The 25,617-nt window shown below is 42.7% G+C and overlaps 1 protein-coding gene across 6 annotated transcripts in view; it reads right to left on the bottom strand.

The window, feature by feature from the left end:
- Positions 1-435: 435 nt before the first annotated feature.
- LOC117264743 (partitioning defective 3 homolog) overlaps positions 436-25,617 on the bottom strand; it is a 424,452-nt gene continuing 399,270 nt past the window's right edge. For 5 of the 6 annotated variants that reach the window (XM_033638949.2, XM_033638950.2, XM_078162513.1 and 2 more), the window contains 3 exons: positions 24,064-24,184; positions 10,619-10,746; positions 436-4,848 (listed from right to left, as the gene is read on the bottom strand). In XM_033638949.2, the coding sequence (XP_033494840.2) occupies positions 4,413-4,848; positions 10,619-10,746; positions 24,064-24,184 (685 nt within the window). In that variant the 3' untranslated portion in view covers positions 436-4,412. The remainder of the gene's footprint in view (positions 4,849-10,618; positions 10,747-24,063; positions 24,185-25,617) is intronic. The other variant, XM_078162514.1, reaches the window with a different exon arrangement.

The following is a 25,617-nucleotide window of genomic DNA, read 5'->3' as shown; positions in this document are numbered from 1 at the left end:
CCACTTGGACAAATGTGGGAGCCACATTTTGAGTGAATGCCAATGTCTCACTGTAGCTATCGCAGAGGTAGTTGTTTCAACATTCCTCCAGTAATGAGAGGAACAGTGTGGAAAATCCTGATTTTCTTTTTTTAACTTTATTTTATTTTTAGCTGTTAAAGGCACGAAGAGGGATCTGGCAACCAGATGACTGATAGGAAAAACGTCTTTGTATTAGATCTTCTTAGTTTTACTAAATACAGCTTAAAAACACACTGGCCAAATTTATAATTATAATGTAAAAAGAAAAAAATGCGTTTCATATTAAAAACCGTGGTAGCAGCAAGAAGAAATAAGGTGTTCATTACTCGCCTTTAATTATGCATCTTATTTCGCTGGTGTGTTATCAAGAAGAAAAACCATTTGTGAATGTTAAAGCAGCACAATCAAGGGAAATTACTGTTACAAGGATTTGAATCCACCCTCAATTTATTCACTGAGAAAAAAAGTTTATATTGTATGTACAGAGAATGGCAGAAAACTTAATGATACCACTGTTGTAAAAAGGAAAATTGCACTGTGCTTACATATTAGTCATTTTTTACCACCATAGTACCAAACTGTGGATAATAAAATACAATGAGGGATGGTCGTAAAAACACAATGAAACAATAACAATATATTTCTCATTTCTCCCAGGATAAAAAAAAAAATCCCTCGAAACAATAGCTTTATGGGAAGAATCCATGTGTCACAGAGGCGGCGCACAAACATTAATTACACAACAGAAATAATAAACGTGCATTATGGGATATTATCAAATTTGCATATGAGGAGGGAAAAAACTCCTTAGATATTGCAGGCACTTGAACCTCTCCCCAGATCACAATGAGACATCAGTTAAAACAGCGTCTGTGTCAGAGTTGGACCCCCTCACACACACACACACACACAGACACACAGACACACACACATACAAACAAGACCGAGTCTAATTCGGCTCCACATGAAGGAGATAAATGAAGAGGAGAAGAAGAAGAGACAGCAAAAGTGAGCGCAGCCTTGTTGGTAACCTCCTGTTTGTAGTGCACACTCAGAGGAATAGTTGTGATTACTCCATTGACTGAATCATCTGCAAGGTCAGGCCTCCCATCTTCTCTCCCTCCTACTCCTCTGCTCCTCACCCACTCAGCAGCCAAGTGGTTCATATGGCTGCCAAGACATATTCATAGACATATTGGAGCATCCAGTCACTGGCAGCGTTCGCAGACGCTTAAACACATGTCCACCTACACACAAATACACACACACGCACACTGGAACGCTGGTAGACGAACAAATACACGATACTGTATTTCACACGCCCCTTTTATGTGTGAGAACACTATCTTTTTATGCACTTGTGAGGACCATAGACTCTCAACCACAATAGATTTTACTCCTCAACCTACTCTTATCATTATGTGCCTGACTGAAACTGAAACATTTTAATCTTGATCCTGGTCTTAATCCGACAGTCCTTTTCTTCTGTATGAACAACTGCTCGTTTACAATGGTGGACAATTAGTGTATAATATAAATGTTTAATTTAGATGAGTGGTAAAAAAGTGTACCTCTCACTAAAGGTGTTGCATAGTTTGTAATGTCCTGTGCTCTTTTCAAAAAGAGCTAATGTCTGTGGAGAGTTGTTTTGCCTCCAGCTAAGCCCCGCCCACCAAAAACGCCAGCCTAGAGTGCAGAGGAAATAGCTATAGAGACCAAAACAGTTTTTTTTACCAGGCTGTACACATGTTTATTTCTGCTGTAAAGTTAGCATTTCAACATGGGGTCTATAGGGATTGACTCGCTTTAAGCCAGCCTCCAGTGGCCATTAAATTAACTGCGGTCTTTGGCACTTCAGCTTTGGCTTCATTTTCCAGCTGCAGAGGTTGCTGCTTGGTGTTTTGCTCTTACTGTAAGAAACTAGGAAACATTTGGATTTTTCAGTGATCAGGGCAGGGCTGACTTCTCCTGAAAAATGCTGATTTCTTGGCCATGTATACACGTACCAGGTTTTGTATGCATGTTCATGACAGGGAAAGTATCGTTGGGACAGCAGCGCAGCAGGAAAGACCATAACATGTAGCGATACATTCCTGTATTCAAAATAATTCCATCCCAAGGTTGACTCAAACTGAAACTGACCCAAAGCAGCCTCATGAAATCTGCAGGATTTATACTTCTGCTGGACGTACCCTACACCATAGCCTGACGTGCACCTCCCCAGATATGTAACTAGACATCATAGCAACGTAGACCTCCTGTCTGCTTCTGTAAGCTGAAACCATTTCCCTCAGTGGAAACAAAGCTTTTATTTACGTTAATTTCACAGATAAGAAACAATAAATTGTGAAGACAATGAAGCCTCCACAAAAATAGCATTTTAAGTCTTAAGTGTGTGATTTATCCTGGCTTCATATGAGCAGAGGAAATCTGCGCTCGTCTCTAGGCTAATTTATACAATGTAAAATGCCATAGGCTTGTGCTAATAACGTTAGCATGTTGTATTTGTTTGGAAAACGTATTAAGTATCAGACAGTTGTTTTGGCGGTGAACCTTATGAGTTGTAATGGAGCTGAACTTTGTAACATTACCTTTGTTAAATGTTCCTAGCTGCTAAGCTAACTTATACAGTGTTATTAGCATTATAGGCTTGTGCTAGTAACATTAGTATGTTGTATTTGTGGAGAAAATGTGTCCAGATAAAGACAAGTGTTCGTCTGTGAATGCTGCCAGTTTTAGTGAAGCTGATTTGTGTGCTAATAAATTTGATTACTGACCTGCTGCATTAATGCACAGATTCACAGTCACTAGGTCGCTATAGTAACAGCATACTATGTACTGAAGGGAAAAATTACCCTAAAATCTGAATAAATGACCAGCTAAATCAATAAAGTAAATCAACAAATTTTAATCTTCGTACTTTCCCTGAACTGACCCTAATTTTAACAGGGACCCAAAATCAATCCTCACATTTACCCTTGAAGAAAAACAACCTTACATTGCAAAAAAAACATCCTCAGTCTGCCTAAAGCTCATTCGTACAGGGATGGAAATACAAAGACAGGCACACAAACACGGGGTCACACATATACTCTCTCCCACACACTGAAATTACACCGCTAATTATTGATTGAACGGCGGAAAGGCTCCCGAGTGGTTTTCTACCAATGGAAATAATCATGAAAGGAAAACAAAATCAGCTCCATTGTACCGGGCCGATGGACGGGCGGCCCCACACTGAGGCCACCTATTGCACAGGCGATGTGGTTTCCCAGTGTAACCACCCTGATGAAATATTCAGCAAGGAACAACTCAGACACCTAGGGGCCAGCGGGCTTCGGTTACAGCCACATCATCCAAGGCGAGGACGGGGCCAGAGCCACATCGGCAAGGTCGCTGTTTCTTCCCTCTCGCCATACTTGACAACATACACACACAAAGGGGCCCATTCATATTTAATGAGGTACATTAATTAATAACCCAGACCTGACCCCATTTACACCGTTGGATTCCCGGGGTGGGCGGGACAGGGTGGGAATAAAGCAGGTCTAAAGCTGTTTCCCTCCACTGAGAGCGCCGTATGGTGAGGGTGACAAAGTGAGGGGAAAAAACAGAGATAGAGCAGCCAGCAGAGGAAGACGGGATTCAGGATTATCATATTGAATACAGGAAGGGGCTGGAAGGAAGATACACACTCTGGGTAAGTGTTGTATCTGAAACCAAAACCCAAGACTCCACAGTTCACACAAGCTGCTTAACCTCCACACTCTGTCGCTACATGCCAGCTCCTGCCGACACTCACACACACATGCTTCACACTCACATGAACGCGAAGTGCTCGACAAAGTCCCCGTGAACAGCAACAAATAAGCCACCTTCACACAAGCGTGGTATCGACTGAGGTCAACGCCGGCGCCCGAGTGGTTCACAAACATGCCTGGGCTGTGTCTTGTGCTCTGGGTTATTGTGTTTAGGACATGCTGCTGTCAGATGTGGCGATGCAGTGACGGCCAAAACCGGTCGCCTTCTGCCATGACGTCTGCTCGCCTGAATGTATCAGATGGATGGGTCAAAGCTGCAAATCGTGAGCCAATAAAAAAGGGGCTGAAGCCGACAAAAGGTGAACAGATGATGGACTAGAAGGCACTTGCACTCAGAGTTAGATGATCACAATTCTGGACAGTAAAAGATCTCTATTTTTTTTAAGCAACTAAAAAGATAATGTTTCGTATCATAAAAAATCTTTTTTTTTAAATATTAACATTTTCTGTTCGCAGTCCCATAAAAATCTTTGTGTCTCAGCTTTTAACAAAAAACAGACTCTTTGCCCTCTTTGTATTTTCCCTCTTAATGCTCCAAAAATCAATAGTTCTCCAGTCCCTCGTCATGTCTCAGGAGTAAAACAGCCTCCCTTTCTCGGACCCCTGGAGCCTGCTGAGCTTGGCGAGCTGAGAAGGCGACGGGGGAACGTCTTGTCTGTAGGGCCCCTTTAACTGAGGCGGGGCCTGTGGCGGGGCCGGAGCAGAGCCTGAGGCCTGAGTGTGGTCTCTGCTGTGGTCGAAGGTGCTGCCGCTGGGGGTTTCCTGAGCGGGAGGTGGCCTGGCCTTGTTGGCCTCCTGCTCTCTGCGTCTCTGCTCCTGCCTCAGCAGCTCCTGAGTCTCTAAGAGGACGCGGGCGTTGAAGCTGGACGTTCCCAGGTAGCCGTTGCGTGATCCCTGGCTGCCCGAGTAGCGAGGGTTCTCCTTGGATGTCTGGAATCCCTCTGCCGGCATGTACACCTTGTCCCACGAGTCCTGGGACGCCGTGCTGGGGTTCTTACGAGGTTGCCTAAACACACAGAGACAGGTAAAGAGGTCAATCAGGCTGTTGAGTGAGTCACCTTAAACAGCAACTGCTCGGGAAAGATTGCTTTTTTGGGTCAGCACCACTGAAGGGGAATTCTAAAGGAACAGCACTCCAGCAGAGAATGCTGCCATTTTCACATTTTGCGGGATTAAAAGGGGGATGTGGTGGTGCTGAGTTAAAATACTGAGGGCAACGTGAGGGGAGCAAAGAGGGATCTGTTATAGTCTGCTGCATGATTACACTGAATCCAGTGACATGAAGACAGAGACATGAAAGAGACAGGAAACAGACGGGGGAAGCCTGAAACGCCCACAGCACTATTAGTTCCACATCGTAAACAAACACAAATGTTAAAACCTCGCTGAGAAAAATGGCAGCTTTCATCCATTTAACTATTTTTTAGCGATGCAGACGGGTGCACTTACAGCACAGACAGAGTAATGGCAGGCCTCACGGCGTTATCCGCCTTCTACTCATCTTCAGTCTGCCTGCCAGCCCCTGCACTGACAGGACGGCCCAAGATGCACACATATTATCTCTTACACATACACAAAAAAAAACCTGACGTCCAAGCTTGCCTTCCGCCACACATGCTCCCCTTTCCGGAAATTGGCCCTGAAAAGCTGTCATCGTGAACTGCCAGGTCTTTGGCTAAAGTGTTGAGTCTGCTCCTCCATTATTAGGATCCATTAGGGCCGCCGTGCGATGGAAGACCTGTGACAGTGCCTTTTGTGTCAGGGGTGCTAAGAGAAATCCCATTCACACCTCACTGACCTGCTGTGCGCTTAAGAGGCTTTTGAGTTCAGGGCGCAAAAGCCTGCAGAGGGACACAGGGGCCCGACGTGCTTTTAGGACAAAATGCCTGAATTTCTTATCTGGCCGAGACTCGTTGCAGAGAGGCTGACAGGAACAAAAGACAGAACAGGCTATTTACTGTCCAAGGCACTCGTGCTTCAACAAAATATCAAGTGTTTTCTAAAACCCAAACCTTACAATGGAGATAATGGCAATCAATTCTACCTTGAACCATGATTATTTTTCTCTTATTCTGTGTGTGCTGTGATGCTGCTCCACAGGAAAAATAAGATTACAAATCTGACTGAACCAAATACGACTGATTCATACTTTGTACTTGTGCTGTAGGTTAAAGGCTTCGTAGAAATGGAGACTACATGTAGCCACAAAAGAGAAGTCATGGTTGTCCAAAACTGTAGCTATACGTTAGGGACTTGCTTCTGTTTCCTCCTACAAGCTCCTGAGATAGTTGACAAGTTAATGTTATTGTGCATGTGTGTCTGCCACCTGGTGCAAAAATAACGGCTCGACTTGCAGCACAAACGAGCAATGCAATTATATCTTCTGTTATCTTGTCATAAATTCAACTCTCCCTTACAGGGGACCTATTATGTTCATTTTTAGGTTCATACTTGTATTTTTGGTTAACATGACTTTAGAGACGAAAGATTTATTGTGTTTGTCCGACTGAAACCAGACTTTTAAAACACATGTAAACATGTTGGTCTGACTGAAATCGTACTACAGCAACTTTCTCAAAGTCAGACTTTGAGATAATGTGACTGGGAGCTGTATTACTTTGGCTGTGTGTGTTCTGTGCTGCTGTCCCTTTTCCCTCCACTGTAGATCTGCCCAGGTGTGCTGCATTGCTTAACGAGATGCAGTGCACCTGGTATGGAGGAGCAGCAGTAGAGGAGAGAGAGGCCTCTGGTGTGGGGACTGCTGATCCTCCTGCCTCTCAGCCTGGGATCTTTGTTGTCTTGTTTTCTTGTTTTATCTGTTAATAAATCCCATTGATTTGAGTGTTTGAAAGATGTCTTATGTAGTTATTTTGGGTCAGTAGTTGAGTTTTGTTTGTCACATACTGCTGCCCAGGGGCATAACAACAGTCAATCAGACCCAAACACTTTTCACTCCGGGCTCTGACCCAGAAGTCGTAACAGAAGAAGTAGCCTGTAACAACATGGCGAAATCAACATCCAGAGCCGTGCATTATTGGACAGATGAGGAGATACAATTCACTCTGCGTCAGCTGAAAGACTTAAATATTTTCAAGTACATGGATGGAGGAAAACATGGAAAGGTGAAAGGTGACCTGTGGAAAAAAAGAGGCAGAGCAGCTGGTCGACGCTCAATTGTTTGGTCTGTGATGTAATAGGTCAACCGGAAAAAGGTCCAATGCTAACAAGCTGAAAGGGGGCATATTGGCACCTATCGTAGAGGAGTCGGACGTACTTCAGTTTATACATCGACTCCCCTCCTGTGCTTGTATACTTGTACAAGGACAGTAGTCCAGTTAGTCCTTGTCGAGCTGTAACCTTAGTTCGACTTCACTGTGCATGTCAATGTACTGTTTAAGTGTTTCTGGGTCTTCCGTATCGGTGCTCTTGGCGTCTCTGCACCATCATTGCAGCTGGGGAATGACTATAACGTTGTGTCGTGGCATTTCTAACAATTACAATCACCAGTTAAAGTTTCTTGACCAAAATCTTCACAACCGGACATGTTCCAGCAGGAATATGATCCAAAATCAGGGAGAAATTAACAACATCTGCAACCAACCAAGACATGTTTGCCTGATGTTAGCATGTAGCTACATGTAGCAGTGTAGGCTATGTGATGTATTTGCAGTACTGTGTATGGAGCAGATGACCATATAAAGGAATGTGTCATGAGGTGCAGTGAGCTTGTCTTAAAAGTGGAAAAAAAACAGTTGGAAACAGAGTATTCAGAATGGTCTGAGGTTTTTATTCACAGGGGTTACTATGTTTAATATGCACATCCAACACTGTAACATGATACATATGTGACAGAAACAAAGGAGACGCATCATAGGTCCCCTTTAGACATTTTTTTAATCGCCATCTCTATGTAATGCTAATGAGGAGCCTACACATCCAGCATCACTAATGAATGTGGTCCACAGTATCAAAGGGAAGTGTGTTCGTATCTGAGCCTTTGTAAGCTTAAGTCCACACTTCTGCATTTATGTTCCGTACATGTGTGACACAAACACATTATCTTGTCCCGCTCTGTGTATGTGTGTGCACGCATGTAGAGCATGTGTAAGTATGAGGGTAATTGGCGGAGGGGCAGATGTAGGGACAGACTGCAGAGAGAGCCCCACCACATGCTCCATATCTGGGTTTTGGCTGTCTGGGCGAGTCGCCATGCATTTACACCCCGGCTTGGCTTACAGAGCAGCCAGCGACGCTCATGAGGGAGCCGCTTATTTGGAAACCCGGGACGCCTGTTGCACGCGGCAGCGATCTGTGTTTCCAGAGTGACCTTTTAGGTTTTAAAGTAGAAAAGGGAAGAAGGGAAATTTAGGGGGAAGTCTTCAGTGGCGATGAGAGCAGAGCAGAAATGGCATCGTTCCACAGGAATGTGATCGTGATTGATGCGTCAGGGGAGTTGGTTCTCTTATCACCTCTACTCCTGCGCCAGAATATGTCACAAAGTGGATTAGTTACATCTACAGAGGGAGGGGATGGGAAAATACATCATGCCAAAGAGTGGGGTAAATTTAGAATGACAGAACATAACAAACAAAGCCAGGAAGTTGGCTTGCAGAAAAATTTGTGGCCGCTGTGTGTTTCTTTAAAACAGCTGGGAAGAATCAGAGTTTATGAGGAGGAGGAAAGAGCACACACACATGCACGGACGCAAAGTGATTAGGGAAAAAAACCCAAATGCGTGCAATGGGCAGTGGAACAATCGTTGCTATATTGTACAAATAAATTGTCTACAAACCTGGAATAATGTTTTCTTTATAGCGTGGAACAATGTTGTCTTGGCTGCGGGAGAGATGGAGGAGCTACTGGCAGTTCACTCAGGCCACATTTAAGAACCTTATCTTGACCACATTTATGTGTGTGTATTTTTGTGTGTCTCTTTCAGGCTAATCAGTGGTCTCTCTTTCCTACTAACACACTCGTTCCTCTCCCGGCCCCTCTCGCCCTCCACTGCCTGTCACCGCTAATCCTGCTCCGACAACAAGCCTTCATTAGTGCTCTTCCAATCCTCACATCCCAGACAGCCAGCTAAGCCTGGCCGTCATCAGATAACCAGCTACCATGGCCTCTTCTGGAAGCTCTTTTTTTTTAGGGAATGTCCCCTTTTCGGCTGACTGCTCAGGCTTCCTGTTTTGGAGGAGAAGGACAGGATGAAGGGGTTCCAGAAGAGAGGTGGTTGGAGTTAGAGGAATTGCGGTTATTAATCTGGGGATATAAGACTTTAGCTCTTTAATGAGGAGCCGCGTCGAGACACAAGCTCTGAAAAAGCCTTAGCCGGGGTCAAACGTCAAGCCTGAGCTCATGCGACTCTTTGCTAAAAGACGCTATGAGATTATGAGAGGAATGCATATCAAAGGCCGTCCTTGCCTGGCTTTTTGGCCCGCCAGACCAACTTTCCCAAGAGAAGGAGCTCAGGGAGAGGGGAGGGCTGGAAGCAACTGTCACATCACATGAGATGCCAGCAGATAACACATATGAAGTGAATGCACAGATCACTCTGGCTTATACAGGCCACATTGATTATGCGTCCATGTGGACCCGCAAATCCATAGCTATAGACGGGAGCATGTTTTAATCGACCCGGCTGTGACTGTTCTGAGACAGCAGAGCAAAAGAGGATGGTTATGAAGAAATGATTGCTGTTTGTGTAAGGCAAGATTAAAATCACAGGAGAGCAGAGTTACTCCGGCCAAGAAAATTAAAAAGACCACACACACACACACACACACACACACACACACACACACACACACACACATATACACACACTTAAAGTGTTCTGTCTTTGTTTAAACTGGCAAAGCAGCAAAACTTAAATAAATCAGACTTCATTCTGGCTTCACTTACAACATTTAGAACACGCTGTACATTTCATGATACAAAAACTCACATTGGATTGTTTTCAATCAGGAAACAGAGGAAATTATGTTTATTTTATCACTATCTTTAAATCCCTGCGTCAGTCAGTCAAAGTATAGACTGTGAATCTTTGGTGACTTCCTCTTTAAGGATGTAAGAACTTAAAAGTGAACATTTTCCACCAGCAGTTGTTGGCTTTGCAATTTGCATTGACTAAAGTGTGATTAGAGAGCTTCAGAGGATTGGTAGAGGAGCAGACACACGCACAGAGTAAAGGCAGGAAATGCAAATACCGATACTAAACTCTCTCCCCCCAAACGCCTCGAGATGTAAGATATGGTAAGCTTTATTGGCATGTCTTTGAAAAATATGCAAAAGAATCGAAACAGGAAGATGGAGGAGATGAAGAGCAGCGACTGTAGCTCTGAACTCAAGCTGTGTAAGGCAAGACATTGCCAAGAGAAAATTCCTTTTTAAAAACATGATATTGGAGCAATTATTCATTACACTGGAAATGCTGGAGAGAGGGGGGAGGGGGGGCTGATGCTTGTGACAAAGTCACCACTTCTTCAGGGTCAACATTGACTTAATGAAAGTGAATATCAGTCAAATAATTCCAGGCGATCACATTAAATGATTTCATTCAAAGGGTTTTCTGTCTGGAGATGAGTTGAATGTGGCTTTGTGGTGACTGACTTTGTGACCAAAGAGATACGTTAAAGAAAGTGTAGAGAAAAGAGGGTAAAAGGAACAAATATGAGGACAAGGAATTGATGGAAATCGGAAAAAGTCAAATGAAGAGGTTGAGAAAGGGCAAGAAGAACGTGATAAGTCACAGAGAGGGGAGGGAGCCGAGGTCTCACCGTGGCAGCGAGCTGTATTGTCTCTGTGCCTGCTGGAAACCGTCTCTGTCCTCCTGCTGCTGTTTCTGGACCTGACTGTCAACTGTTACTGAGTGGCGTCCGCTTGGCGTCTCCGTCCCATTGCTCACCTGTAACATCCACCAAATGACGAGTTAAGACACAGTAATGAAGCCAGAACACTGCTGTCTTTGGAAATGAGAGGAAAAACACACAAACTTAGATGATGGAATATATTTCCCTCAGCGCAGCAGGTGGTTTGTCAGTGTGATGCCTCTTGTGTGTAAGGCTACACTTGGGGAACAGGTAATTAGTAGGTGTGATTCCATGATGACAACGGCACTAAACATGCACCTGTGGCAGTGGATGAAAAGCCCCCTGATAATATCTTTAAAGGCATAATACACCAAATAAGATCTTTATATCAATTAGGAATCCTTGGCTTAATAGATTGCCTCAGAGTCTACAAGAGCAGTGCTCTCATGCTCTGTTACAGTCTGTTGTCTCTGGACTCACGGTAGGTTGACTTTGGCTAAGCTCCGTGGATAATACTTTATGTTATGTTTAAAAGTGTTTTTCATTGCCATAAATGTGCCAAAAAAAGCTCCTGAAAACACTAATTAATGTTCTGTGATGATGTTGGGTGGTTGGAGATGTATTTGGAGCAAGTAGCTGTGCAGGTTACTCTGTGGGTGATTAGCTTGTTGGCCATTAAGCGGGATTTATAGTTGTGCGGCAGACCCTAGGCATGTGGCCTACGCCATTGTTAGCATTTATACTTGTGCGGGGTTGTGTCTGTATCACTCTGCAGTTACAGAACACTCGTAGGCGGCAGAGGTTTCTGTGAAGTGCTGTAAAGTTTAGTTGATTCAAAACACACATTAAACACACATTAAACATGGCTTAATAGAGACAATTTCAAACACAAGTACACAAATCAGCTTCACTATAACTCACAGCATTCACAGACAAACACTTGTCTTTATCTGGACACATTTCCCCCACAAATACAACATGCTAACGTTATTAGCACAAGTCTATGGCATTTTACATTGCGTAAATTAGCCTAGGGGCTAGCTGACTTTTCCTCTACTCATATGAAGCCAGGGGCAACAGCAACATTTAACAAAGGTAACGTTACAAAATTCAGCTCCATTACAACTCACAAAGTTCACTGACAAAACAACTGTCTTATACTAAACACGTTTTCAAAACAAATACAACATGCTAACGTTATTAGCACAAGCCTATGGCATTTTACATTGTATAAATTAGCCTAGCGATGAGCGGAGATTTCCTCTGCTCATATGAAGTCAGGATATCAATATCGTTTTGTTTCAGTGCATGCTGAGCTGCACTGGTAATGAAAGCTGGCTACAAAGGCTGATTTTTTTGTTTTATATTCACCAGTGCTGAAATAAATCCATAGTCCAAGCTGAACAGTGACTGAGAGTGGGTTATCATTTCTTTTTTTTAAAGATATTTTTATGGGCATTTTTTGCCTTTAATTGATAGGACAACAAAGCGTGAAAGGGGGAGAGAGAGAGGGAGAGACATGCAGCAAAGGGCCACAGGCTGGAGTTGAACCCGGGCCACTGCAGCAACAGCCTTGTACATGGGGCACCTGCTCTACCACTAAGCCACCGACGCCCCAAGTGGGTTATCATTTTATCTACACAACGCAAGAGTACTAACCTCAAAACATAAATGGTAAATGGACTTGCACTTGTATAGCGCCTTTCTAGCCTTCTCACGACTTAGAACGTTTTTTTGGTTTTTTTTACACTACGAGTCACATTCACCCATTCACACACACATTCATACACCGGTGGCAGAGGCTACCATACAAGGTGCCACCTGCTACTCAGTTTTTAACACACTTTGATACTTCGACATGCAAACTTGAGCACCAAATAGGTGGACACTGACGCCCTGCAGTGTGTGAGCAAGTCATTTTTTTGGTAACTGCTTACATACTTTCGGCTCAGCACCTGCCCACACTGATTTGGATGTGCGTGCATACTCCTGTTTGTATTTACAGGAATGCCAGACAGCGTAGAGTTTGTACTGACATTCTAATGCAGCCTCCAAAAGCGACATCAACATACAAAACAAAAAATAAAAAACATATCGACCACAAAATGACAGGATATTTCTTCCCGGAAAAATAGAAAAAATAAAATGTTTGTGGGGTTGTCTTTGAGGTTCCAAACAGCAGATGTTCTCTTTGAATTGCACCGGTCCCTGCGTTACAGGGTGAGTCTGTAATTTAATGAGTGTTGCATTGTGGGTTATGTGGAGTCCTGATGCTGCTTGGCTGGAGAGTTCTGAGTCCGTTTGTAGTCTTAAAGTGTTATCCCAGTTTAATCTGCACAAGTCTCTGATGCCACGTGCGTTTTACTGCCGCTGACAAAATAAAATACGGATGAGTTAAAATTAGTTCAACACATCTCCCAGTGTCTTCACAGCTGAAAGGGACTATTGGCAAAATCATCACGTCAAACAGTCAAACACTAACGGTGCTGGAGAGTGTCATGATGATGTCCAAAGAGAGAAAGCGTTGAGAATGATCGTTGGAATCAACTAAGAAGACCTCAAGAAACGGAGGCTGGAAATTTGGGTAGGTATAGGTATTCTCAGGTGCACCGATCACATCACAAATATACTTTATAATAATTCAAAATTACTGAAAAAAAAACAAACCCTTAAAATGAATATTGATTGCCATGGTTTGATGTGTTAAATGTCATATGTCTCACTAGTTCAGATTTAATTTATACATCAGTGACTTTGGAGCTCAGTATTTGTTCCTTCACAGGATTTAAAATGTGTTTTACTACTGTACTTCACAATTAATCTGTGGACTGGCCACATTACTGCTGGCCCGTTTTCCCTGGATTTTAAACTTCACTGCTCATGCAAATTACTCTCTCTGCGCTCTCTGTTTGTGTGAATCAGAGCGCCTTATTATAGCTAATAAAATGTTATATAATAAAGTCATATTTTGCTTAATGTATACTGTGTATTTCTAGTATGCTGAAGACATAAAATACAGTTTAGCAGCCACTGCCTCATTTCACTGATACGTGTGCGACTCGACTACACACCACAAACCTGTATCGGTGTGTATGTGTGTTTGTTGTGTGATCATCGACAGGGTTGACATGGCGATACCATCTCCCTCAACACCAGCACGCTGCTAACGAGCTGGCTGATGAAAGAACATGACAAGCAAATTAAACAGAGGTGAGCTGAGGAGGTGCAGTGAGCGCGGCTTGACCGAGTGTCAGCTCTTATAAGGCTCGGACAGTGATTTGGTGGGCAGGTGGGGGCGTGTGCATACATTTCTGTTCAAGTAAATATCACCTAATAATTTATGCAATTTTAGAGGAATCAGTGTTTAGGAAGAGAGCTTCTTGAATGAGGAAAATCTGTGTATGTGCTTGTGTTTGTTGGCCGTGTGGTGGACGAGGGGTAACAGTAGATGACAGAGTGAACTGATGGGATAGAGGTGTGTGTTGGCGGCCAGAAAGGCTGTCAGCAAAAATGTCTTCTCGGAAACATGTTGTGCTTTTTAAACGTCTGCTTTCCTCCTCACTGGGACAGCTGCAATAACAGCGCAATTACATTTCACTCAGCGTCCATAACAAGTCCTTTCTCGAGTCCTAAAAAACACTGGTGTTCCACGTGGGTGAAGTGAATTGGACTCATATGTTTCAGGTTTCTCTGCAACAACACGTTCCCCCGGCTCAGCGAGTGCAGAGTGCATAAACGAATATCAGATGAACGGTGAGGGAAAAGGAGAAATTATTTTACCGGAGCCAAATGCGGTGGTGAGAAAATAATTAGTCACGCACACTGAAAGTTTTTAATGCGATTTGAGAGGAAGTGGCGAGGAATCCGGAGGTGCTTGACGCTTCGGTTTAAAACTGACGGGTCGAGGCGGATGATGCCATGCCAGGAGAAATGCATGAGAAATAGCCAGGAGAAAAAATCAGTCAGTGTAATGGCATTATCCAGGGAAGGAGAATCAGATTATTCCATGTTAGGCCTGGAATACAATGCCATATAAAACATGACATTTGTTGAAATCAAATCAAAGAGACGTCCGTGTTCGTTTTTATCCAATAATGTGAAAAATGATGTCGATACGGCACGCTTTTATCTCCCCCTTGTTTCCTTGGTGGTGTCACAGACAAAGCAGTCAAGGAAAAAAAAAGAGTTCTCCACCTGTTTAAACATAAGCGCGTTCACAGACGGTGAGTTGGAGGGGGACATAATTATGAAAATTATTTGCAGCTATCAAAAATCTGGGACCAGGAAAGCAGCTGGGAAGGCGTCGAGCTTTAAAAGTTCCAACGTGTAATATTTCTCGGTTCAGAGCTGGTCACAGACCTTTCAGATATCAAAGCAGGTTACTATGATGGGTCAACACTAACATATGGCTTTACCGCACACACTCCTCACGATGCCGTGTTTGCAGCCGACCACAAAGGGAACAGTTTTAAGAGAGCAGCCGTGCTGTACACAAACAGACATATGGAAGACATTTGAGTTGCTAATGGGGAGTCAGAACAAGAAGAAAGTGAGAGAATGCTCGTGAAACACCACATCCTGACAAAAGCGCAGTTGGATAATGATTCTCTCTTAAAGTCCACGACCCAATTCCGCCAATTTATTACAGGCAGGCCCGGTCCATTTGTGGTCGCCGGGGTGTGTAGCTCCGGGCGAAGTATCCATCTGAGAGCGAGCAGTGTGGTCTACCATTTCCCAGTCCCTGCACCAGGAAACCATGCTGAATGGGAGGCTGGGTTGGTTATCTCCACATCACTTAAGGACTCCACAGCATGCACAAATGGCAGAGCAAAATGTTGGAGTCTTATCTTTTATTGTGAAGATATCTGTGTAGGATGAATGTGTGGGGTAATAGTGCTGAAATGTATTATTATGTCGACATAAGAGAAGCGTAGTCGCTTTGTTCTCCTCCCTCTGTTCTCCATCTTATCTTTGAACACACACACACAGTTCGGTATCAAAGCATATGGAATGCTATAGAAAAAGCTGGGTATATATGTAGGCAGCATATATCTGTGCACACGCAGGGTGTGAGTCCAGATGTCATGAACAATGCAACAATACTGTATTCGCCATTTCACACTCCCAACAAGCTAGATCATTTTATGATTGTGATATGTTGTGTAAATATGTTGGCGAGTCCTAATGCTTATAGTGGCTGTAATCATGAAATCAGTAAACTGTGCTCGCTGCTTGTACAATATTAAACAGCAATATCCGTAATTCATCCACGCAGCCTTGACAGTTAGTGTTAGTGAGCAAACTGAGGAGAAGCTCAACAAAGCAATCAATCAATAAAACTAATCAGAGTCAACAAAATGAGCTGTGGTTGAAACCTACTTTTAATTAATTTAAGTAAGTAAATTTAAGTAAATTTAATTTAGTTTAGTTCAGTTTACTTAGTTTAGTTGGATTTGTTTAAGTTAGTTAAGCTTAGCGTAGCTTACTTTCATTTAACTCTATCTAATTAAGTTTAGTTAAGTTTGTGTCGTGTTTTGTTTTAGTTTAGTTAGTTTAGTTGGGTTTGTTTAGTTCAGTTTCGCTTAGCTTAGCTTAATCAAATTAAATAAGATTAAATTAAATTAGTTTAGTTTAATTAGTTTAGTGTGGTTTAGTTTAGATTAGCTTAATCAAATTAAATAAGATTAAATTAAATTAGTTTAGTTTAATTTCATTAGTTTAGTGTGGTTTAGTTTAGCTTAGCTTAATTTAATTTAATGTAATTTAATGTAGTTTAGTTTAGTTTTAGTGTAGTTTAATTTAAGCAGTTTACTTGGGTTTGATTAGCTTAGTTTAGCTCAGCTTAATTTAATTTAATTTAGTTTCATTTAGCTGAGTTGCACCTTCCCTTTTTTCATTCATTGTTTTGCTCTGTACCCTTCAGTTTTATGCAATGAAAGGAAAATAAAACAAGCAAAATAAAATACATGTATATTATATATACCCTAAATTCCCAAACAAAATTTATATACACACACTAGTGTTCTTAACTTGGTTTTATATTTGTTAATCATCTTATTTCTAAATATATATATATATTTAAATCTTTCAAGTGTATTACACATTTTCAAGTCATTTTCAAAACTGTTCAACAAATTAACTTCTTTGAATGTTAAACATCTTTGTTTTGCGTTTATTCTTATCTTTGTTTTTGTAAACATACAAGCTACTTTTGGTTCATACTGACATGTTATGTCATATATTAATTATGCAGCTGTAAAGTTCATTAAATCTCTTTATCTGAGAGCATGTGAATTAAAAAAATGAAGGTTGGTTCATGATAATCAACTGTTTACAATTCTTATAGCTCTCTTCTGTAGCAAAACAAATGGATTTGTGTATGTACTGTATGTGTATCCTGTAACCTCCACACAGCAGGTAATGTATGGAGCTACAAATGCATGATAACATATATGTAATGAGTTTAGATTGAAGACGTCTTTTGTTTTGTGCAATAGTGCAGTAGACTTCAACATGTTTGTTTTTACATGATTTAGATGTGGTTTCCAGCAGAGTTTGTGGTCTACCACAACTCTGAAATATGAACTTTCATAAACTCTTTTTATTGCAACTTTATCTAACATAAATGTTACTGGGTTACTGGGTCAGGTTATTTGCGGCCATTCAGACAGTAGCAAGAGGACAATGGCAGTGTCCATGTGTCCAAGATGCATCAGCACTATGACAGGGGCCTCACAGATAAAATCAAGTAGCTAAAGGATTTCCCTGCTACTCTCTACCGTATGTTGAGGCCCTCTCCTGCGAGGTCAAACTGTGAAAAACAGCGAGCAGAGTCAACTGGCTTTCCTTTAAACAAAGACGTTTACTGTGCAACAATGTGTGTGAGAGTTCTCTTTCCAGTCATTACCTCTCAAGTACATGCGATTATGGACAAACAGACTTTTTTAATAATCTTACATATAGCACACAACACACTCCATGTATTGTGCGACTGGTTACGGTGACTGGTTACAGCCAGGGGGTCACACACTGTCGTGGCACAGAGCTATGTTGTCTTAACTCCAACCCTTCGCCCCTGGGAAGTCAAGTGACTGCAGCTAAAAGTGGCTTATTCTCATTCACATGACCACATAGGAAAGAGTTAGCTGTGCACACACCGACATGGAAAGCACCACTGTCAGAGTAACCCCAGATTGCGTAAACACAACAAATGCTTGTAGACACATGTATCCTGGTAGCAGTAGATAGAGCGATAATAAAATCAAAAGAATTCACATAAATAAGAGCTTTACAGGCTGCCGTTGGTGCGTTTGATCCAGGGAACCAGCATGGCGCTCACACTCCTCTGTGTGGTCATGCTCATTGGCACTCCAGCCCAACAGCACAAATTGATTTTATTGCCGCAGACAGAGAGCGAGAGAGAAAAAGGCAACTCTTTGGAAAATACATAGCGCTTTATGATGAACATCTGGAAATCCCCTCTCACGGAGCGGCGGGGAGGGAGCGAGAGAAAACATGCCAGCTCTAATTGTGTGTGTTGGCTTGGGGGCTACGTGATAGACAGGACTTTTCATGTCCTGGTCATTATTCCATTAAGGAGGAGCCGGGGGTTCGAGGACTGACCTCGGCATTGTCATTACAGGCGCTCACGGCAGACATACCTGAGCTCAGACTCCAACACCCCAGAGACAAGCCAGGGGTCAGACTCGCACAGAGGGAGCCTCACACCTCACGCTGCTCCGTGTGCTCCTTCTGTGCCTGGTCCTCATTATGGTGATCATTTTATTGTACATTTGCTGTTTCCCCCCAAAGAGGTACTGTAACAGCCGTCTGTTTGGAAGTGGGAGGATATTGGGTACTATTGAGCAAAAATAACTCAATCAAATAAATATACTATTTTAAGATGGGCAGGCTGTTAATTTTTATTACTCTTGTATGCTGTGTTAACTCACACTACGCCTCTTAATGGGCCTCTCTGCTGAGCCAGAACCTGCGACTCTCCTGCTCAACTGTACGGATAAATCAACCAGCCACAACATGGAGTTCACACAGAATGTCAGTTATGTCCAGTAACAATTCCAATAAAGTTCATTCAAACAAGACGAATCCCTAACCAATGGAAAGGAAGAAAATAACAATAAAATTATGGATACACAGATGTAGACAGTCTGTCTGTTGTGCAGCGGAGCTCGGTTTTATACCACAGAAGTTTTAAGACTACAGTTTTACCCACATGTAAAATGCTCTCATGGGTTTACACGACACCATCACAATGACGTTGCAGTAACAATCAAAAGTACATATTATTTAACTGCTCAGTCCAGAAACAGAATACTCTGCCCTCTGTCCCAGGCCTGGCAAAGAAATTGAACCACAAAAAGGTTCCACTTCTGATCATCCAACCAAAAGAAATCAACATAGATGGAGGTCATCTTACTGAAAGGTACATTCCTTACGTCTTCATATACAGAACAGTGAAACAGGAAGTGAACCTCATTCTAAACTTCACCAATTACACAACAAACAAATTCTGTTAACGTGTCCATGTGGAGTTTCAAAAGATGCTAAAAGACATGAGAGAAATTAGCAGTCAATGCAATGGCTGATCATTTCCGCCTTGGAACTGCAGTGCACCAATGACAGTCTTAAAAACATGGATTCAGACAGCCTGGGTTTCATACGTCACAAAGCTAAGGAACCAATCACATCCATGGGGTGGGGACTTCCATATCGTTAGCATAGCGCTACGACAAAATGAGAGGTAACATATCGTGAATAAGGTTTATCGAACATCAGCGACACATTATGAGCTGATAGAGAAGTCAAACTGAAGGCTCATGTTATCGATTACTGCTAAGTTTCTAACGTAGACAAAGATGAGCAGAATCGAAGGTGAGCAGGTAGGCTAGAAGGAGCTGAGGGGCGAGTAGAGAACAGCAGGGACTAACTCGCATATTCATAATTCTACACATGCTAAATGAGGCAAAGGTGTAGAGTTACAGCTAAACCCAGTTCAGGCCAATGATTCGCAACGGGACGAAACCGTTTTAGAACCTTGCAGAGAGAAGTTGCAGCGGTGTGAACCAGCCAGTCTGAGCTCGCCTCAAGCCAGCTGATGGTGTCACCTACAACTCATCACCTGTATACACACTACATCGCATTTTTTTACCTTCAACAACAAATGCACGTGGTTACATTTAGCCAACAAAGGCATGTAGTTTGGGTTTAGGAAACAAGAACATGGTTTGGCTTTACAGTCCGATGGGGATGCAAATACCAGCCTCGTGGGTGAAAGTCAGTGGTTGTTGGACCCATCCACCGACCCTCCCATCTGCCCCACACAGACTTTTCACCCCCTTAACTACCATTGTTGTCTCGCCATGTTTCCTCCAGATGCCACTGGGCACAATTACACAATAACGGCAGCCAGCTGCTTATCATGGCGACATGAATGGATGGCTTTTTTCTTCGGTGTCTGATGCTGGAAGTCACCTCCCAAGCGCCGATATTCAACGACTTGGGACTGAGACTGGGTTGTCTTGAAACCGCTTGATGAAGCAGTCTTACCTCTATGTCTATTCTGCTGCCTTTAATCATAAACATATTGTAGTTTTGAACATTTGCATTTCCATGGTAACTGATCAGACATTATGTGCTGATGAAGATCATGCAATATGATTGAAAGCTCCAGAACAGCCACTAAATGTGTGTGAGTCGCTTTGACAACGATTGAACCCCCCCCCCCCCCAAAAAAAAAAAACAGAAATCTACATTTCTATTACATCTGGGAACCTGGGAAACTCCATCTGCCGATCAGGCTCATGTGACATGATCCACAACAGCTACTAAATGGACCTTGAGGTGAGAGTATTTGTCGGTATTACTTTAATCACAATATTTGGATAAGTGATGGAGCAGATCTGAGCCGGCGCTGTCTGTTTTTATAACAAATATGCAGTGTAAATATTACAACCCAGTCATGCCTCGAGATGCCAGCAGCTGCTGCTGTTCTGGCTTGTAGATCTGTGTGGAAGCCATTACGCTGTAACCTTGAGCACTCAGGGACAACGCGCATCAAAGTGCAGTTTTGCAGACTTTGATGTTGTAGGCATTTAACTGCCTTCTCGAGCATCTTGCCTTTTCATGGTTACATTCACTGAATGTTTTGAGTGGAGGTCACAGAGGTTTCACTTTCATCACTGCGGACAACGCTCGGCAATGACTCAGAGCAAAATCCACGATGAAAACGAGATCAATTTCTGTACAAAAAGTAGCCTTAATAGTTGGGAACAGAACACAGCCACAAGGTTGTGTTTTCAGTGTGGGTCAAAAAATGCTATTGTCATCCCCATTATCTCTACCTACACTTATGAAACCCACAGTTGAATGCAACAAGTTCATTTTCTGAAAGTTATACAGAGTTTTTAGTTTCAAAGCAGTCTATAAATATGTAGTTAAATGGAAACTGCAGGTTTAGAATTAAAGTTTATTTATACCTCATGAGCCTGCCTCTGTCTGCACATCACTGAAGCTTTTTTATTCCTTGTCTTTTCTGTTCGCCTAGACATTCAATGTCACATTTTTCTTTCCACAGTTGCCCCTAGTTTCGTATCAAAATGCTTGCCCCATCCGCCTTGAATAGAGCCATATCTATCCTGTATTCGGATGACACTAAAACAGGATTTCCCTCGAGTTCCTCTAATCAGTGTCAACACATAGCACGGGCACGCCTGCATCTTTTCTAACAAGCTCTGCCATTGTGAGTCCTTGTTTGCAGGACTAAAATAACATGAAAGAGGACTAATAAAATAGACTCCAATACTCCCGGGCAGGCCTTATATCTTATTACCAGTGGAGTAGCGGGGGTATGCTCAACAATGTCAACAATCACAAGCAATTAGGAGCTCAGAGGCTCAGAGAGAAAAGACTGAGACTGCTTAGCGCTGAACAAACAGTTAACATCTCATTCTGTGAGTGAGAAAGGAAAGACAGAGAGATTAAGAAAACAGCAGAGAGAGAGATGTCCGCTTTCTGTGATTTTAAACCATCAGCAGGACCAACACTGTAGGAAATTCAGAGCAAATAAAGTCTGCCTCCCTTTGTGTGCAGTTATGTCTAACCCAAACTCATTCGGACAAAAAAAGCAGACGATCCCTGCCACATCACACCTCCGCTCCGGGCCAATTTAATTGACAAACTGACACTGATAATTCTCCAGAAAATTGGATGCCAAATATTTTAACTTTCAAGGTCTGACATTTTGACCCATAATTTAGGAAATAGCTCCGCGTGGTGTAACTATTAGCCATCTTTCTTCTACAACCAGGTCAGGAAAGTCACAGGACAAATGAAGCTGTCTGTCTCGAGCCATTACACCGCAAAAATATACAAATATTTGACCTCTAACTTTTTCCTGCTTGATTATACAAGTTCAGTCAGGAACACTTTAGTCAAAGAAAACTTTATTTCCATTTGCAGTATCATATTTGGCAGTATGGCTCTGTTCTGGGGCCTCTCTGCCTTTCCTCGGGCCTACAAAGAAAGCCTCCTCCATGCACCTACGTGGAAAGCATAAGGCAGGGAAAGCACATCTGTCTGCCCTTCCACATGCAAAGGAGGAAAGCCTGAGACAGAGAGGCAAACCTCCCTGCCCTTCTATGTGCCTACTAGGAAAGCAGCAGCAAAGACCCCACAGGAACAGAACAGAGCAGCATCAATGACAAACAGAAATGACATTGATAAATCAGACACAGCATGAAAAGGAGGAGCTGGGGTGGAGGCAGGTTGCAAAGCAGCTTGCAGAGGAAGCAGCAACAGTAGGAAGGCCAGTGCAGTTTAAATAGGGCGCCCTGAATGAAATTCACCAATTGGTTGCATAGAAAGGAATCATGTGATCAGTCAGCTGCTCCATCAGTCGATTGGGCTGTCTGAGATCAGCTGATGTAGCTGGGATGTGAGCTGAACTTGACATCGTGTCCTGCCTGAACTAACAGTCAATTTTTGCTCTATTATTGTGAGGTCATAGTTAAAAATAAAGAGGGCCTTAAATTAAGTGTCAACCAATCAGTTATACCAGTCCAAACAAAGTAAAAAGTTAGAGTTGGGTAATGATTGCGACTGCAAGTTAAGATCGTCAGTGATATAACAGGGTATGTGGAAAGACGAAAGTGCTTCTTTATTTAAACTCTAGGCACAGTTGCGCAGCAGGAAGGAATATGAGATCAGGTCTGAATGAATTAACAAAGGAATTAACTTGATTACATTTTTCCAATTATGAAGAGTAAATCCCATTGTTGGTACAGATCAATCATGGCAGAGGAGAACGGCTTAAAAAAAACTATCAAATTCTTAATTTAAAAATTCTTAATTCAAAAATCCCTTTAATCAGCTCTAATGAAAATGAACAGTGTGCCTCACTGTTTCAGTTTCTCTCCCCTCACTTTGCCTCAAAGTCCTGAATAGTCACTTGTCATCGAGTGTCCCTCCTTGTTCGTCTCCTCTCCTCCTTCCTGCCATAAGTGTGTCAAATTTCCAAGACAGAATAGGCACAGACAGAAATGAGTAATTAGCAATTAGTTCCAGGTCAAAGGTTGGACCGGGGAATTAGATATCAGTCAGAAATTTGGCAGAAGTTGGGACTGGAGCCGAAAGTTTTAGCAACATGAGTCAGACAGTTTGGCAGGCGCAGGACAATGACGGTCCAAAAGGATGACGGTGTCAGACGATTGAGGCACTTCATGGAACCATGCAAAGTTAATGTTGTGCTGTATGGGCTTCATGCTGCGTTATATGAATTATTATTCAGTTCATAAGTAAGACTTTTATCATAGTTAATCCCAGGACGCAGGAATTTATGACTCTACTTTATTGCAGTCTGTGAATATATATAACAAAATGTCTTCTGGGAATGATCTCAGGGAACAATCCATATTTTTGCTCATTGGTTATTTTTTTCAGTTTGTATCTCTAACATCAGTTGGAAAGAAAAATATATACTATAATATTTTCATCTACTATGTATTTGATGAAATGAACTGGGTAATCACTGTAGTCATCAGCAGAATACCAATAACATAAGGTATTTGGTTTGTAGCAACACTGAAAAACTAAAATCCTATTCACCCAATATTTTCAGGCTGTTTTCCAGAGTAGTGCCAACTCTGATCAAAGTAAGGTCATGACACAAGTAGATAGTCAAAGAAAAAGAATCAAGTTCTGCAGGAATAAAACTATTTGAGTGTAAGAAATCCATTAAGCAACTGGGAGCTTTGGAGATAATCTGAGTCCAGCGGTGCATCAGGGGGAATCACTCTAAGAGCTCTGAGTGTACGGTATTTTGGAGTATGTGTATCTGGGTCTGTGCAGCTCAGCGCCACTCTGCTGGAGCGCAGCAGCTCCTATCGGCCACTCACCCAGGGCTGGCTGAAGCTGTAGGTGTGCCTGTGGTCGTCGAGGTCGTCCTCCTGCCTGGCCTGCTGGAACTCGTGCCTCAGCCTTTGTATCCGGTCGTGGTTACTGGGAGCCATCTGACTGCTGGGAGACAGAGTGAAAAACAGGCGGTGAGAAAGCGGAAGGAGTTGTTTTGAATCCAGATAGCACGCTTAGGGGTCATATTTCAGCAAGGCCTGACTCAGAAATAATACCTAACACATTTCTCTAGCTACAGTGTTGTTACTGATGCTTTTTCATATTCAAATAATTCACTTGACCACATTAACACAGCCTCTAAATTGTGTTGAGGACCCCTTGATCTGACAGTTATGATTCCCCCTTGCATACCTGACTGACATCTCCATGTGCTTTCTCTTCCCACCCTTCCTCCTCCCAGCCTTTGCTCCTGAACATCTCTATAACTGAAAGTGTCCCTTGTGCACAGTTGTGAGTGATGCATGTCCCTTTTAGACTGCAGGAGAATGTTGGCCTTTTATGGTACGCAGTCATTAAACACTGTGGAAAACCCTCATTTACATCCCCTTCATTAAAGGGCTTTGAGGAGCCTGTCAATAGGAATCAATAGCCTTCCCTCAGCTTAATCAGGCTCTCCTTTTATCACCAGCTACAGAGGCAGCACATGACAAAATGCATAATTATGGTGAGACAACCAGGCTTGATAATAGGCTTGTATTTATGCATACCACTGGGATGAAAGTGACCAAAGGTTAGGAATTTGTGCTGGGAGGGGTTGGGAGCTCGGGATATAGGGGAGTAGGATAGAAGGAAAGAGATATAAACGTAGGAGGTTTGTTCTCGGGGATGGTGCAGAGTGAAAAAGGGAAAGGTTAATCAAGAGCATGTGTGAGAAGAGGAAGAAACCAAGTCAGGCAGGACCTGTTACCCTGTCATTCTGTGCGTCCTCCTGAGGAGCACTTACAGGTGGCACGCCAGCGGTGGAAGTGATTGCTTATTTGGAACCCGAGGATTCTGGGCGCAATTATGGTGATAATTGCAGATTAGAATGAGCACATCCTTCTGATGATAATGGGCAATGGGACATGCTGCCAATCAAGCTTCATTAAAAGCACAATAAATAGCAGCTCATAAAGGATGAGCGGATCCTGGTGCATGCCCCTGAGTAGCACTTGGCGAGACACGGTTATGGTGTTATTCGTACTGCCTGATCAAAATCAATTGTATTAGTTATAGTCCATTTGATTCCTATAGCTTTATGTGTGTGGGAGCACAGGGAGCATACATTAGGCCTTTTATGTGGATGTGGGCAATTAAGTGGCTCATTGGGGTGTGAGGAGGGTGTGGGGTGATGGTGAAGTCCTTCTATTACTGTTCATTACAAAATCAATGTTCCCTTTATATTGGCATGAGGTTGCTTAAATAGCATATGCAATGTTAAAGAAATTAAATGACTTAATTGTAGTCTATAAACAACAGAGCTACACTGACTGTATGCACACAGAGGCTCTATGTGAAGTTCAGAGTGTACGAGCTGTCTGGACACGTTTCTCAGCATG

This window comes from Epinephelus lanceolatus, chromosome 20, assembly GCF_041903045.1.
Source record: "Epinephelus lanceolatus isolate andai-2023 chromosome 20, ASM4190304v1, whole genome shotgun sequence".
Taxonomy (NCBI): domain Eukaryota; kingdom Metazoa; phylum Chordata; class Actinopteri; order Perciformes; family Serranidae; genus Epinephelus; species Epinephelus lanceolatus.
The sequence above is the reverse complement of the archived record's forward strand: the minus strand, read 5'-3'. Positions and strand labels throughout refer to the sequence as shown.